We start from the raw sequence: 17,408 nt of genomic DNA on the forward strand, positions 1-17,408 counted from the left end.
CTCTCCACCCTCTCGCCAGCGTCCCTGTCAGCAAAAGCCTCCGTTTGCAGCACCGGGCATCTTGTCCGTCCAACGCGCTGGCGGGATCTGCTGGCCCGCGCTCCCCATCCAAGGGTCGTAATGCTTCTCGCGCCTCGGATCGCGGGTAGACTCCCCGATCTGTGCATTCTGGCCCCTCCACTTAGCAAAGAAAGTGCGAAATGGGCTCCCAGAGATGAACCGCCTTAGTGACCCCTGTCCGCCCACAGTGATGCCCAAGGCTCCCCGAGTCCGTGCTCTTGCGCCCTGCCGGGCTCCAGCACCGCCCACGCCTGCCAGACCGCCCCGGCTCGGAGGTTTGCTGCCCCGCAAGCTCACGCCTGCAACCGCGGCTTCGCAGCGGGCCTGGGGAGCGCCAGCGCGTCCCTCCCCAGCCAGACCGGGCCGGGCATGCTCAGTGCACCTCCTGGAACCCAGCTCTCCAGGGTCCTGGATCCGTTCTCCGGGTTTTTGAGCCTGCCGAGGGGGCGCAGAGGAGGGGAAGATGGGAGACAGTCAGCTACTTGTTCCGGGCTCGCTCCTTCGCGCGGGCTGCGGCCGCCCGCACCGCAAGATGCAGGCCAATCAGGGGCAGGGGGCGGGGCCTGGGCCGTCACGCCCTCCCTGTGGGCTTATTGAGAGTTATATCAAGAAATTCAGTTCAGAGAGAGGAGAGAGAGAAGGAGAGAGGGGCAGAGGAGAAGGGAGAGAGGGAGAGCACGCGACAGAAGAAGGAGCGCCTCAGAGTCTCGGAAGCACGAAAGAGATGACCGATTAGGAATTTTTTGGCAACTGTCAACTGGGATAGCAGCCAGAGAATTACCATCGCCCCAACTCTGGCGTTTTCTACAAGAAGTTAGAGACTTAAGCAGTATTGACGTCGGGTGGAAATGGTATGCCTGATGCTATGGGAAATACTCTTGAGCTGAAGAAGTGCAACTGGATGTTGTATATGTGTTAAATATCCCGAAAAACCCAGACCCATAGGGTGATAGAGACGGAATGTGGAGAGAATGACTAACGACAAATCTGTGAATTTGTTCTCTGGAGTTGCTAATTTGCCAGCCCGAAGCAACACATTTTACAAGGAAGAAACGTTTTGCTGCTTCTGATTTCTCCCCAAACTGGTGCTACCAGATGCATGGCTTTCTATGTATTGGAACAAATCATTCCTAACTGCAGCATACTGGGAAAGGGGAAAGGTTGAGGCAACTAACGTAAGTGTAAAGTTTTGCATGTACAATTGTAAATTCTGTGTTTAGATATGTCCTCAATGTAGACGACTGATGCTTGTAATTGGGTAGACAGTTGGGGCAGAGCTCACCTACTCGGCTATATCTGCATCCCTACCTGCATCTCTGCTGGAACTAATCGCGGGCATCAGCTACTGTGCAGCCTAATGCAGATAAGATTAGAACCTGAGAACTGACCGGTCCCACTCTACTAGGTAGCTGTCTGGAACCTTGCACCATTTAAATTGCACTTAAGGGAGCACTGAACAGAAGCCCCTTTACCTGCATTTTGGTTTGCAGTTTTAATGTGTGGCAAATGTTACTAATATTGTAACCGGAGATGAGGATTAAGAAACTGCTTTTTTTTTTTTTTTTACCTCTTCTATGCTTAGTGGAAAATATTGTGGTCTTACATGGGAATGTTAGCTGGGTTTCACTAACATCTCAGCACTCAATTTCACATCTAGGACAAGGAATACTATATTATTATACATTTTTAAAAGTTTTAATGTGTTTATTAATCCTCATGGGGATAATATGTCAATATGGAGAAAAGAGAGCAAGCTCTGGGTAAGAAATCTGAAGTCTTGGTATTGTGCTTTTAGGCAATGGGGATATGTAGTATCTGGTGACTATTGCTTCTGATGCTGCAGCAGCATGTCCGGATGCTTGTCTCCCAGTAAGATCGCATTAGAAGGCAGTTGAAGAACTGGGAGGAAAGAAAAAGGTAGTCTTTTGAGAAAACAGAGATGACTCAGTGTGGCAGAGGAGAAAACACATTTGATGTGTGACAAAGCAATTAGCAGGAACCACAGCTAAATACTTAGGGTTTTTCACTTGCACCTAAAAGAACTGAGGGAGGTGGGTTAGAGGCCAGGAGATGGGTAGGACAGGGGGAGGGGAAAGAGAGAGCAAGAATGCATGTTAGCAATGAAAACAGTCTTCTAAAAAACAACGTGGGCGAATACAGGTAAAAATAGCAGCTGTCCTTAATTCAAAAGTAGAAAATTTCATTTTCTCTGGGAAAATGCAACAAGCAGGAGATATTTAGTGTTTTTATCCACACAGAGTTAACTTGCAGACAGTGCCAGAGCAAACTGCCATGTTTACTAATATGTAGTGGAAAATGCAATGTGGTATGTTTGATGGTGTGTTTTTATTTACTGAAGAATAATGTTGTCTATACGATTGTGTTGACAGTGGCTGTCTCCAAATAAGTGATGAGATGTAATGCATCCTCCAGTCCATGCACGCTTCCTCGTGCAATTCGTGCAGCATTCCTCAGTGGAAACCTTTAAGCCCTAAAATTCAGGAAAAGAAAATAAATACATTATCATGGACCTGAGGGATTTTTACCTGTTGGCTGCTCTGATTGCCTGTTTAAGGCTGGATTCCGCAATAGCTCAAGAACTTATATACACTATTAGAGAGGAATTGCCTGAAAATGTGCCCATAGGAAACATACCAAAGGATCTGAACATTTCTCACATCAATGCTGCCACAGGGACCAGTGCCAGCCTTGTCTACAGACTGGTTTCTAAAGCTGGAGATGCCCCTTTGGTGAAAGTATCCAGCAGCACTGGAGAAATTTTCACAACCTCCAATAGAATAGACAGAGAAAAACTCTGTGCTGGAGCCTCTTATGCTGAGGAGAATGAGTGTTTCTTTGAACTTGAGGTCGTGATCCTCCCCAATGACTTTTTCAGGCTGATCAAAATAAAAATAATTGTCAAGGATACCAATGATAATGCCCCCATGTTTCCATCTCCTGTCATCAATATTTCCATTCCAGAAAACACTTTGATCAACAGCCGCTTTCCAATTCCGTCAGCAACAGATCCTGACACAGGCTTCAATGGTGTACAGCATTATGAATTGTTAAATGGGCAAAGTGTTTTTGGACTGGATATCGTGGAAACTCCGGAGGGAGAGAAGTGGCCACAATTGATTGTTCAGCAAAACTTGGATAGAGAACAGAAAGATACCTATGTCATGAAAATCAAAGTAGAGGATGGAGGCACTCCACAGAAATCCAGCACGGCCATACTGCAGGTCACAGTAAGTGATGTAAATGACAACAGGCCAGTGTTTAAAGAGGGTCAAGTAGAGGTGCATATTCCAGAGAACGCACCTGTAGGTACCTCTGTAATTCAGCTCCATGCCACTGATGCAGATATAGGCAGTAACGCTGAAATCCGGTACATTTTTGGTGCCCAGGTTGCCCCTGCAACCAAAAGACTCTTTGCTTTAAATAATACAACTGGGCTGATTACAGTTCAGAGGTCCTTAGATAGAGAGGAGACAGCCATTCACAAAGTGACAGTGCTGGCTAGTGATGGCAGCTCTACTCCTGCCCGAGCAACGGTTACCATCAATGTCACCGATGTAAATGATAACCCTCCTAACATAGACCTCAGGTACATTATAAGTCCCATCAATGGCACTGTGTATTTATCTGAGAAAGATCCTGTCAATACTAAGATTGCTCTAATTACGGTTTCAGATAAGGACACAGATGTGAATGGCAAAGTGATCTGTTTTATTGAAAGAGAGGTCCCATTTCATTTGAAAGCAGTATATGACAACCAATATTTGTTAGAGACCTCCTCTTTGTTGGACTATGAGGGCACCAAAGAATTCAGCTTTAAAATAGTTGCCTCTGATTCTGGGAAGCCCAGTTTAAATCAGACTGCCCTGGTAAGGGTTAAGCTTGAGGATGAAAATGACAACCCACCAATTTTCAACCAGCCTGTAATTGAGCTGTCAGTTTCTGAAAACAACCGACGTGGGTTATACTTAACAACTATTAGTGCCACAGATGAAGACAGTGGGAAAAATGCAGACATTGTTTATCAGCTTGGACCGAATGCCTCCTTCTTTGATCTGGACCGAAAGACAGGAGTTTTGACAGCTTCCAGAGTGTTTGACAGGGAAGAACAAGAACGATTCATTTTTACAGTAACTGCCAGGGACAATGGAACCCCTCCCCTTCAAAGCCAAGCGGCTGTGATAGTTACTGTTCTGGATGAGAATGACAATAGCCCCAAGTTTACTCATAATCATTTTCAATTTTTTGTGTCTGAGAATCTGCCAAAGTATAGTACTGTGGGAGTGATCACAGTGACAGATGCAGATGCTGGAGAGAATAAAGCTGTGACTCTTTCCATTCTAAATGACAATGATAATTTTGTGTTGGATCCCTATTCTGGAGTCATAAAGTCAAATGTCTCGTTTGATAGAGAACAGCAGAGTTCCTACACTTTTGATGTCAAAGCCACTGATGGAGGACAACCACCTCGTTCCTCAACTGCAAAAGTAACGATCAATGTCATGGATGTCAATGACAATAGCCCAGTTGTCATTTCTCCACCCTCTAACACTTCCTTTAAGTTGGTGCCCCTCTCGGCCATTCCTGGCTCCGTGGTAGCAGAAGTTTTTGCAGTGGATATAGACACTGGAATGAATGCAGAACTCAAGTACACGATAGTGAGTGGAAATAACAAAGGCTTATTTCGGATTGATCCAGTAACAGGTAACATTACTCTGGAAGAAAAACCAGCACCTACTGACATTGGCTTGCACCGTTTGGTGGTCAACATAAGTGACCTGGGGTACCCTAAGTCTCTGCACACACTTGTGCTTGTGTTCCTTTATGTAAATGACACTGCTGGAAATGCCTCCTATATCTATGACTTGATCCGCAGGACTATGGAGACCCCCTTGGACAGGAACATAGGGGATAGTAGCCAGCCCTATCAAAATGAGGACTATCTCACCATCATGATCGCCATCGTCGCCGGCGCCATGGTAGTCATAGTTGTGATCTTTGTCACCGTTCTGGTGCGCTGTCGCCATGCGTCAAGGTTCAAAGCGGCTCAGAGGAGCAAGCAAGGTGCTGAATGGATGTCCCCAAACCAAGAGAACAAACAAAATAAGAAAAAGAAGAGGAAGAAAAGAAAGTCTCCCAAGAGCTCTCTTTTGAACTTTGTCACCATTGAAGAGTCCAAACCCGATGACGCAGTGCACGAGCCTATCAATGGGACGATAAGCCTGCCGGCGGAGCTGGAGGAGCAGAGCATAGGGAGGTTTGATTGGGGCCCGGCACCACCAACCACCTTCAAGCCTAACAGCCCTGACCTGGCCAAGCACTACAAATCTGCTTCTCCACAGCCTGCTTTTCATCTCAAACCAGACACTCCAGTTTCTGTGAAAAAGCATCACGTGATTCAGGAGCTCCCTTTGGACAACACCTTTGTCGGGGGTTGTGACACCCTTTCCAAACGCTCTTCCACTAGTTCAGATCACTTCAGTGCCTCAGAGTGCAGTTCCCAAGGAGGCTTCAAGACAAAGGGCCCCTTACACACCAGACAGGTAAACGAGCACTTTTACTGGTCTATAAGTACTGCATACAAGTGCCCAGTCAACCAGTATTAACGTGCCAGTGTGTCATTGTTTTGGCCTAACTTTAGCTTCCTTATAAAGAGGGGAAAAAAAAAAAAAAAAAACTTGACCCCTTTTTCATTCCTCTGGGGCTCAGTTGAGAATGTTTAGAACAGCTTTGAAATTTCTGAGTTCTGAGAATTATTTCACCTCCCTGTTTCCTTCAAATGGCAAAGGATGAAAAGAGGAAATTATTCCAAAATGTCCCAAGATAATATTTGCTGAAGAAGAAACCCTGTCCCGATAGGCCAAATTCTGCTCCTGGGGTTTCCAAACTGACCTATTTCATGATGTTCACTTTACCTTTTGATCTAAAAAGTCACCTTCAAATCTCAAGTTTTAAATGACATTTGAAGGTCTGACTGCAAGTACAGTCAGAGCTGTGGTTGCTAAAGGGGTTAATTTTTTTTTTTTTTTTTAGTCTCTGAACACGATAGTAGAATATTAAATGTACATCAGCTGTGAAGCACATGATCATTGAAAGATTGCAACTAAGCCATAGAGGAAGTCTTCTCCTTGATTTCAAATTATTTTATTGTAATATATTAAATTGGGTATTTAATAGATTTTTTAGCATCCACAAATGGCCAAAAACTATTTCAAAAAAAGGGGAAAAAAAGGAATGCTTTCTGCCTAATATAACTAATTTATAGAGAAAAGAATGAATCCATTGTAAATATTCTCTCATCTTAGTAATGCATAAGTGATCTGTCATAACTCGTTTTAAACTGTGAAATATGCCATATGAAGAGGGATTAAGAGGCTGAGAAACTCATATTTCAACCAAATCCAGAATTAGTTTTTCTTAGGTCTAATAATTCCTTGTTAATAAAGATTTAAATGCAGCGCTGTCTAATTTATTTCACTGGTGCTTGTCTGTTGCCACAAAATTTAAATATCGATAATAGCCTGTAGATGGCACTCGGGTATCATGTCCCTCTTGCTGGCCAGGTGCCAGTCCCGCAGTCGCAAGGACGGGGGAGGGAAGGATCAAGCTGGTAGTACAGCCAAAGATACCTTTTATTTAGTGATAGTTGCTCTGGAGCAACTAGCATTTAAGTTCATTTGCTTGCTTTTTTGTGATTAGCTCTCACCACACCAACTCTAGGATTTCATAACGCAAGTTCAACCTTTGTTGGTAAGGAGTCCACCTATGGGGATGGCCCATATATACTTGTTAAAAATAAAGAACATGTAGATTTTAAAAAATCAAGTAAAACAAAATTAATTTGCAGTCATTGGTCGGTCATTGGAGAATCAAGAGTTTTTCTTTATCGGCTGGGTAGAGTAGGGTGTCTTAGTGTCTTATTGAAACTGTTTCCCCCTTAACATCTATTATTTATAGCTCTGGAATGACTTTTAAGGCTTCATGCTAGTAAGATATTTATAAAAATAATTTTTACAATGAATTACACAGATACTCCCAGAATATTAAGTATAAGGTCTGTGGTTATACAAGTTAAAATCTCCATATCTTAAAGTAGAATATTAAACATCTAGAGCATTTTTAAAATACAAATGCTTAGAGCTTAAATACATAAAATTAAAAAATTAAATCAGTATACAAGTTGCGAAGGAGAATATGGGGTTATTTTATACAAGTCAAAGTTGGAACAAGTAATAATTTTTGTGTTAACTTTATTAATATTTGAAAAGAGGTCGATGTTTTAAAATTTAGAAATTGTTCAGACTCAGTAAACGTTTTCAAAAGTTATTCAATAGTGAATTATGACAAGAAAAGTAATTTATAAAAATAAGGGGTTTAATTGCAGGTTGCTATTGAATGAAAAGAATGAAAATGGGGTTTTGTTATTTACTTTTATTGTGAAGGTCACTTACTTGAGGTATTTGATGATCTTGATAATAACTTTGAAAAAACTAACACAATTTACAACTTTTCATGTAAAATCTCTGAAATTTTTTTTTCTAAAGAAATCTTGTGGTATCCTCCCACATCATCTTTCTTTACATGTAAATGTGGTGGGTATTTGCAGATACACGGAGCCACTTTCTCTGACTTCTTCCCAAAAGTTGAGCCTACATGTAGTGCAGTCACATAAATGTTAAGTGCAATTCAGCAAATTATGGAAAAGATCTTTTGTGCGGGCTTAGTCAGTCATAAAAATATTTTGTTTGTATGATGTAATCTTTCAAATAGGATGCTGAGTAATTCTCTACTTGGAACGAAAGTGCATTTTAGACATTCCTTTGAACACGTGTCACTTTGTAGTTCCCCTGTAGGCATTCCAATGTTCAAATGCAGCTTTAATTCACTTTCATGATAAAGAGATCTTGAAATGCTGTTTAGAATTTTTTATGCTGACAATGAAAAATTATGATGTTGTGGAAAGTAATATTGGAAACAAATAGAGAAGTGGCGGTCAGAAGAGCAAGAACCATCATTTTAGGAAAAGTAAGCATTTTTTATGAATAAATTATATACTAACCTTTAAAAATGGTATTCACTGATCTATAGGATTGTTATCTGAAGTTATTCTAGTTAAACTTTAAAGTAAAAACTTCTTTTAGCTCTTTTACTTTATAGTGGTTTTTATATAAATGTGCTCCCAAAGCTACACAATTTTGAACAAGTAATGTTTATTCCTACAAAAGTTTTCAGAGTAATTTAAAAATTCACATATAATCTGTAAAGATTTTGTGAGTAGGCACAATGGCTATTAACAGGAGCATTCTTCTACTTTATGCTGCTAATTGATGTCTGAGTTAAATGCAGGATTCTTGCGAAAGGGTTAGCAAAGTTAAATATCGCTAATTAGTATTGCTAATAAATATTGCTAATGAAAACACAATGTCTGACTTTTCCAACATGAGTTTATTGTGGTGCATGGATTCCTATTTTGTCTGACTTTTCCCCTTGATGTTTTTCCCTCGGGTTAACCTGCATAGAACATAGGAAACATGTGAATCATAGTCTAGTCTTCATTCCTTTTATTCTACTAAGCTTTCATTTTGCTTTAACATAATGTATATGTCATTGGGTTTTCCATAAATTATTTTTTACAATTATCTGGAAGTGCCCTTAGCTTTCACAGATTGAAATTTCCTTTTTGGCCGAATACTTTATCTTGATATTTACTTATACATACACAGACACACACAACCAACAAAGGCTAAACGGATGACAACATAATTCTAGTAAGGCTTTAAATTATGTTTCATTGGTATACTTACTTAAAAGAAAACTAGTATCATTGGTGTATATAATTGTAAAATACGGCATTATATCCTTAATTGTGGGATGTCCCAGAATCACCTGAAGGACTTGTTAAAACATGAATTGTTGGGCCTCACCAACAATTTCTTAGGGGTCAGGCCTAGAAATCTACATTGCTAAGAAGTTCCTAGGTGATAATGAGGCTGCTAGCCCAAGGACCACACTTTGAGAACCACTGCCTTTGCCTATAGGAACAGGAAAAGCCAGCTCCTTTCCCTTTCCTATCATCACATCTAGAGGACGTGCTTTGCAGAGCCCAACTCTCAGCCCACTTATTGACAGCTGTTTTATTGTAGCTGGAGGCTTTACAGTAAGCTGTTTATTGCTGTTTCCCAACCTGTTTGACAGCATTTAGGGAATTAATTTTCTTAGACCCTGTGTTCTTTTGGGAGAGGGGAGTTTGGGGGTGGTGGTGAGATAAATGAAAATATTTAAGTCAAAAAAATAATGACACATTTACACTCGACAACTTTTTCAAGTTTTATTTTCAAGTAATAAAATAATCTGGATGAGTTATACTAGAGTTTGGTTCTGAATAAACAGTCATTTAATTTTCTCAATGAAATGCTCATTTTAGAACTTTGAACGTCCTTTCACAATGTAGAAGTATTCACTCAGATATACATTTGTGTATATATAAAAGAATTTATGCATTGAAAATGTGCATGCATGCTATCTACATGTGTACACACGTTTTTATAGTGTAAACAGAATTGCTTCTATTTGAATCATTTAGAGATACTATATTATATTTATGATTACTTTTCATTTTGGGGTAATCTACTACAACCACTACTGAAATGCTGTTATGCCATGTAAAATGCACAAGGCAGTCACAGAATTGATGATAATTAGAAGAGTCAGAAAGAGAAATGCAATTAAAAGTGAAGGGAGCAAATGTTAAGTACTGTGAGGCTAGCAAAAACTTTAAGGTATTTTCAGCTATTAAATTTTGGAGTATATAGATAGTGATGATTGAACATAGGTGACATGTCAAGAAAAAAAATGTTCCCCCAAATACAAATGTTATTTAAAAAATAGTACCAGTTGTGATTTTCGTTTCTCCTTCTCTCTGGCTAAGTACTCTGAGGTTATGAAGTCAGTATTCGTGCTTGTGAGGTAGAAGCTACCCAGAACCCCTTGGACATTGATTTAGAATTTTGAAATGAGGATGTGCCCACCGTTCATACTGGTTATCTTTCCCACTGGAATTTGTGAGATGAATATTTAATTTCTTTTTAATCTTGATACTCCTAAATTACAAAATCAAGGGACATTTTGACATTCATTGCTAAAAATCTTAAGGAGTATAAAAATGAAAAGTTGCCATTTTTTTAAACTTAGATATGTCTGCTAATTCCTGAACACTTGTTAACATGAAGAAAATCATTTAAGTAGTTAAAATATTCTATTCTCTTGTATTCTAAGTTTCATTGCAATACATTCTAGACATAGAGGCAAGGTTCATTAGTGTCCCGTTGGTTTCAGATCAGTGAACAGGCTTCAGGATCATAAAATTTAAACTGCAAATATTGTACTTAAAATGTTATATTCTTATTATTTAAATAATTTCAAACTACCATTTATCATCTCGTGAGTGCACAAAATTAAATTAAAATTTATAAAGTAGTAAAGATAAAATAGAATTAGGATTTAATGTGAACCACAACTATGAAGTCAGATCTTCTCATAAGAAATTTTGATTTTGATTGTATCTTGATTTTCATATTGATGTACATCCCTATGAATAACACCCAAAATATTATATATGGTGTCTTAACACATTATTTTTCACATTGCATTATTTTACATTATGGTATTGAGATATGAAAGTGACACCTTTAAATCATATTTTCTTGTAATCTGTGTTTCCATAGCTGGTTTTATTTTATTATTTAAATTTTGGGCTGTCTAAATATTTTTTTGTTTGTTTGGAGAAATAGAATATTCCCCAAATACTGAAAACTCCAGTCGTACCAGTCTCGGTTTTTATGGGATTTCAGAGCTACATCAAATGTCTGTATTTCAGTTTTTTAAGGTTTGACTTTGTTAAGCTCTTAGCTTGTATATAGTTAAAGCAAAACTGTGAGTCTCATGATTGTTTGCTCCTTTCACTTGAAATCCTTGGGTAAACTTCAGAACTTAGTCTGTTTTCTTAATGGTAATCTTCTACTGAAAACATAGATTAGTCTCTTGCTATGTTAGCAAATCGATTAATATCTTACATATTTAACTAGTTGGAAAGTAAAACATATTTCATGTAGCTTCTGTTTAATTTTGCCTTTTTTTAAATTTCTCTTTTCTGAATGCCGAAGTTCTCAGTCAGACTTGAAGAAACTTTTAAACAAGTCTGTGGCAAACTTCAAATTATTCTTGACAACTAACTTTACATTTAATATTTTACCCATAATTTAATACCTAGCAGGGCCCTAAAATTTGTATCAGGTTTCTGAAAAGGTGACTCTAATCACAGTGCAGGTATTAATGAGAATCTGGGAATGCAAGTCAGGAAGAGGCTTACTCTGAACTTTCAGAGAGGCACAGGAATCAGACATCCCCGTAAGGAATAATGTTTATGTGTTGTGGCCTATTTAATTGTCAGCAACGCCCCGATCAGCCTCCTACTATATAAGTTATACAAATGTAAAATATGATCGCTCATGTACATAAGGAGATATACTCTGTTGTTTAAGATTTCATCATTTGTTTTTTCAGAAAACTGTCATATCTGTCAAACATTTCATCTGGAAAGGAACATATGCTTTTTGCCTCTGTGTGATACAAACGTATTGGGCTGTCAGTCATCAGGAAAAAAGAACAAAAAAGATATATTACCATGATGGACATTTTGCTTTTGATTTATATTCTTTTTTTTTTTCCTAAGCCAAGATTCATTCAAATTTGATGTTTCTGAATAAGTTAAACAACTGCCCTTTCTCAACAGTAAAGAGTGATGAAAGGAATAAACTGAAAAAACAACCCATATTTAATCTCTCGCATTCATGTTTTTGTCCCACAGACAATTTGTCTCCTATAGACAAAAGTAGTGGCAGAAGCAGTAGAATTTTCTGAGCCATAGCATATAATCTCAGGGAATGCAGAACTTAAAGTTGTTCATTGGAGATCTGTTTTTACATATTTATCCATTGTTTAAATGGCAAGTGGAAATATTTTCCCTTGATCTTTATCAGCTTGATGCATTACAGTGCCATAAACACATATGGCCTGTACAATGATGAACTTGGGACTAACCTGTATAGGTAGGAATGGTGTGAAAATAGAAGCACAGGCAAGATCTTTCAGAAATATTTGATTTATTCTCTCTAGTCACTTTACACTGATTTTTCCAGGTTGTGTTGAGACAATATAAAAAATTAATTTATCTGTTCTTGAAGGGAGTCCACTATCCACAGCTTCACCACTTATTAATTTATATTTTTAATTACGTGCACTACAGGAATGAATGAAAATTTGGTCAATTTTATCATGTTTGTGTGATAGCTTGTACTTTAACATTCTCCTACAGTTTCTCTATCGGACCATCTCTGCATTTTGGTATTGCATTCCTTTGTTATTATCTGCTCTCTGGGCCTTTTTCAGTCTGGTAGCAGTTGATTAAGAAACACGCTAATCCCTTTCAGTGTATTGAGGAACTAATGGATTGCAGAGTATTTGGGTCTTTAAGCTTCTAGTGTAAACGGTATGAAGAATTGTCATTGAACTGATATTTGCATATATCTCTCCCAGTGCTAGTTACTTTGCTTCTTTTTTTGTCCTCTTAATCTTCAGCTTTCATTCTGAGAATATTTATTTTAGTCGGAAATAAGCATGCCAGTGATAGAAATTTGGGATTCACCTCCAGATGAATGCCATCACAGATAGGGAATCGCTGGCACATTTTGCATAGATCTGTATGAACACAGTGAACCCTTCATAAGCTCTTAGATTGCAGGAAATCAGTGCTGAAAATTAAGTGGGGTTTTAAAGATTGCAAAGTAGAGAGCTTTGTATAATGCTGGTATTGCAGGTGCCTATTAAATATGAAGTAAAGGCTTTGTAATACAGCTAGCTAACACATTTCCCTCCACATTAGAGTGATTTATAGCCTAGGGAATTAGTCTTGCCTATTTTTTTCCAAATACAGAAACATTGGATGTGTCTGCAAGAATAAAAATCTCAAATACATGCCTTGAAATGGGCAGATTTGCTCTTTGATGATTTTAATTATTCAAGATGGACTGTGCAGGCCTGCTGTGTTTACTTGTGCTACCTCTGATGCCCCAAATCTGGCCTTCACCTCTCCCCAGAAGAAACTCTCAATTGTATGTGTAAACTCTCCTCCAAACACAAATTAAATTAAAACCCTAGGTATCTGTAAGACTATGTAGCATTACCATAATGAAGAGGTCTGGGTACTAAGTGAATGCTTTCATCCTCACAGGAATGCTATTGAATCATTTCTCAGACTGGATTTTTAGAATTTCTCTTTGCTCCCTGTGTAAATAGTTCTTATTGGTAGCCGAGCATTTCATTCTAGACATATGTGGATTTCAATATATTTACCTTTATGACAGTGTTCAATAAATGACTTGGAGTTTGTTAATGCTTAATGTCTTCCACTAGCCCTGTTACATATAAATTGGAGGAAATGGCCATACATATTTTAAAATGATTTTACAGAGCCTATATTTTTGCCTACTGGAAAAAATATATATAATCCATGTACATCCCAGCATTTGGCTTGTGAAAGCGATCATGAATGACAGATTTTGAAAACAAAACAGCTTTTATGCAAGACAATAGCCACTTCAGTACAACAGATGAGTTTTTTTTCCTTCCCATTAAACAAATCTCAATAAGGGAAAAAAATGGAAACCCAGAAGGATTTAGGAAATGAAGCTATATTTTTTACAGGAAGAAAATATCTTCTGCTGATAGTAGTAGTTCTTTAGTAGATATTTTCTGGAAAAAAAATATACTGGTGGCTTTTTGGATAAAACGTATGCAACCAATCTGTGCTTCTGTGTGATAACAGCTATGTAAAGTAAAACACAGCTACCTAGGATCCTGCAGGAAACTTTGTGTAGCAGGTGCAAGTGACAAAGGGAGACAAAAGGAGTTCTGAGTTGTGAGTTGATGCCATCCCATGTCATATTTTCAGGTCGTGAACCGATTTTCACATTTTAAGTCTAGAATCAAAATAGCTTTTTTTACGTGAGTCAGCTGTGAACACATCTGGACTGGCAACTTTTTTTGTGCCACTTCTTGATCATTCACTAGGTAGAATACATTTTTTTTTTTGCAGTTTTTGGCCGGGGCTGGGTTCGAACCCACCACCTCCAGCATATGGGGCCAATGCCCTACTCCTTTGAGCCACAGGCGCCGCCCAGTAGAATACATTTTTATTATTAAAATACATCTGGCTTTTTAGTTTCTTGATAGATTTTAAAATGACACAGAATTATTTCTGCATATCTTCCCAATATGTGTATGTGTGTGTGTGCATATATATATATATATATATTCTTTTTTTTTTTTTCTTGCTTAAGATAACCATAAAGTGTCAAATACGAACCATGATGTATCCTTCTTGGTAGAAATAGTAAATTTGGATTTATTTTGATTTGTGGTTTATGATAATATATTTTTCTTTTGCTATTTTAAAAATCGTTTTTATTACTGATGCCTTTTTCAAAGTCAAGGAGTAACCTTTGACTTTAGATATATAGATTAATAATGTTTCAGTGCATTCCCAGCCCTTTTAAATTTCCAATATAAAAGAGATTGTATAATTTATATGAAAATAAATTGTCTCTTGTTTGTCTTCAAAAGTGAAATAAGTATCAAAATTGCATTAAACCATAATAAGTTAAAATGGACATAATCTTTAGGATACTTTAGTTTGACATGAACTCACTTTCCCTATTGGTCTAGATGGCAAGATCTGCCATGCAGTGGCCTCAAAATATGTTGAATTCACTGATTGATTTTTAAACATGGCAATAATTAAGCAAAAGCATTTTGACACCTAAAGCCTCTGTTTTGGGCAATTAAATTCTGCTTTAGCTAAAGGTTATTGACTTCTGGTTGATACTGGGAGCAGCCATCCTCCGGGTTTAAACTATTCCTGCAGGACCATCTGTTACTGGCACACAAGGCTCTGCGTCCTCTCTAGCTGATGCTGTGTCAACCCCAGGCGTGTATTCAGGATTGTTCAAAACAGGGCCCTGGTTTCCGATGATCGTTCAGTCTCAATTGGCAGTTCAGCCAAGGCAAATACTGGTATATTGTTACTTAAAGCATAATAATTACAAATAATATAGGACAGTTCAGCAAAGTAAGGTGCTGTGCCTTACTTATTCTTGTATTTCCAACACTAAATGTACAACCACCTACAAGAGTGAACTTAGGAATTCAGTTAATGTGCCTCTAACCTGTGAGATCAGCAGACACTTTATATATGTGTAACATTTTCCACGGATTTAATCTCTGTAACTACTATTGCAAAGAGACTGTATCATTCTTATTCGACATACACTCTTTTGTCACTAAGGGATGCCCGTAGTTCCCATCATCTCCCTCATTCATTACACAGCACGGTGTCTGCCCACCTGTCATGTCTTTCATATGAGAATATAATGTGGTGAGGATGAGCTAAATAAATAGGGATAAAAGGAATAGATTCCTTTTCTTACAAGCCTCTCCACCCCAAACTGTTATTTAAACCTTTGGAAGCTTACACTATTGAGTGGTTATTTCCAAACATAATGATCCATCTATTTACTTTGGTTCATCTGCTTGCTAGGGATCCGTGTTTTAGAAAAAAAATATGGTATCGTATTAAATTCCTCTTAATAGACTTTTGAGGCATCCAGACAATACATTACAATCAAGTTTAAATTCTATAAAAAGAAGCAAACTAATAAGTGAATAGTGATTAATGCGGTGTCTAGCTGCTATATTAATTTTAGAAAGATAAATTTGGCATCTAATAGAACTCACAGAATAGTTTTACGTTCTCAAGACTCCAAGGGACCTTTGAGATTATTTGGCCTATTTAATTTTATTTTCTAACTGAATACATAGAAACTGAGAACTAGTTTGATATTTGAAATAAGAAAAATGGCTTGGTGAACTAGTCTGATATTGGGCACATCATTTAAATGTACTGGTCTTTGCTTTATTTGTTTTTTTTATAAAATTGATATAATCATGCCAAATCCATAAAGTGTCGTGAAGTTAAATAAGCGATACATGAGAATGTCTGGCCCATCATAAGCAGACACTCAAAAACAGTGTTTTTCCACTTCTTTTGTCCAAGAATCCCAGTTTGTCACTAACAGAGGTATGCACATTCATTTAATTAATTGTTCCCTTTGTTTTGCTTTTGCTGGTTTTCTTGAAACTGAGCTTTATTGCCTCTTTTTCACAAGCAAGTCACCAACGTGAATCTGATCTTGGTTTAAAACCCCACTCCAGGACTTTTGCAAAGTTGTGCTTTGTATAACAGTGTCAGAATACAGCATCGGAATGTTTTGTTTCCATGTTAGTCCCTGTTACTTCACATTTGCATAATTACTTCATCTTTCCTTTTGGGCATTTTACCTGTTTCATTTGCATGTCGTGTTTTCAAATTATTCTGTTCCTTTTTAGTATTTTTTATTCATTTACGTCCCCATTGATTACCCGCAGAAGCTCCATCCGTCTGGAGATTTTCACCTTACGCATCACTCCTATTACAAAACAACATATAAGAGAGTGAATCTGTTTCACAGTCAGTACTTAACACAGCTGGAGTCATTTGAAACCTGCTGATTCTCGCTTCCAATTATTCCATAGACTAGAAAGCATCCCTGTTAAAGTAATGGCATTCATGGTGTAATTAAACTAGTTACAATGCCTTGGAGTATATGGATTATATTTCTGGGATTCATTAAACTTATGTCAGAAGTATAATAACCAACAGCTTTTATTACTTTCTTATTTTAAAATAACATGTACATTTTTATAAGTAATTTTTTTAATATATGGACATATAAATCTATAATGTTTCAGTATGTAGATGATATAATCACATAACAGAAAAAGCAAATAAAAATAAGACACAATCATGATAGTACCTGGAAAATATCTTTTTTTTAATATCCTGGTGCCAAAATCACTTCCTTTTGTTGGAACAGCTAAAATCACTAAGATAAAGTTGCTGATTCAGATTTAAGCAAAATGTAGTGGGGAATTGTCACTAATTCAATTAACTTTATTCACTAAATAAGAAGTAGATACAGTCAAATTTCAGTTGGCCTTATTGTATTTAGATGGTAGAATTACATTTGTAACTTCTTTCTAACCTTGGCCACCATTCAGGGCAATTCAATTGCTTTTGGATTGGCCCTTTGGTTTGGTTCTATTTTTATGTGACAAGAGTTCAGTAAGTAAAAGGACTTTAAAATAAAACAAAACAAATTAGAAATGGAATTTTGGTG

General features: G+C 37.7%; 1 protein-coding gene across 7 annotated transcripts in view; it reads left to right on the forward strand.

Moving 5' to 3' along the window:
- Positions 1 to 676: 676 nt before the first annotated feature.
- LOC128566793 (protocadherin-9) overlaps positions 677 to 17,408 on the forward strand; it is a 959,874-nt gene continuing 943,142 nt past the window's right edge. For all 7 annotated transcript variants that reach the window (XR_008374641.1, XM_053563824.1, XM_053563827.1 and 4 more), the window contains exons 1-2: positions 677 to 1,235; positions 2,451 to 5,621. Coding sequence is in view for 6 of the 7 variants with exons in the window: in XM_053563824.1 (XP_053419799.1) it covers positions 2,586 to 5,621 (3,036 nt within the window). In the remaining variant the exon portion in view is untranslated. The remainder of the gene's footprint in view (positions 1,236 to 2,450; positions 5,622 to 17,408) is intronic.

This window comes from Nycticebus coucang, chromosome 15, assembly GCF_027406575.1.
Source record: "Nycticebus coucang isolate mNycCou1 chromosome 15, mNycCou1.pri, whole genome shotgun sequence".
In the NCBI taxonomy this organism is placed as follows: Eukaryota; Metazoa; Chordata; class Mammalia; order Primates; family Lorisidae; genus Nycticebus; species Nycticebus coucang.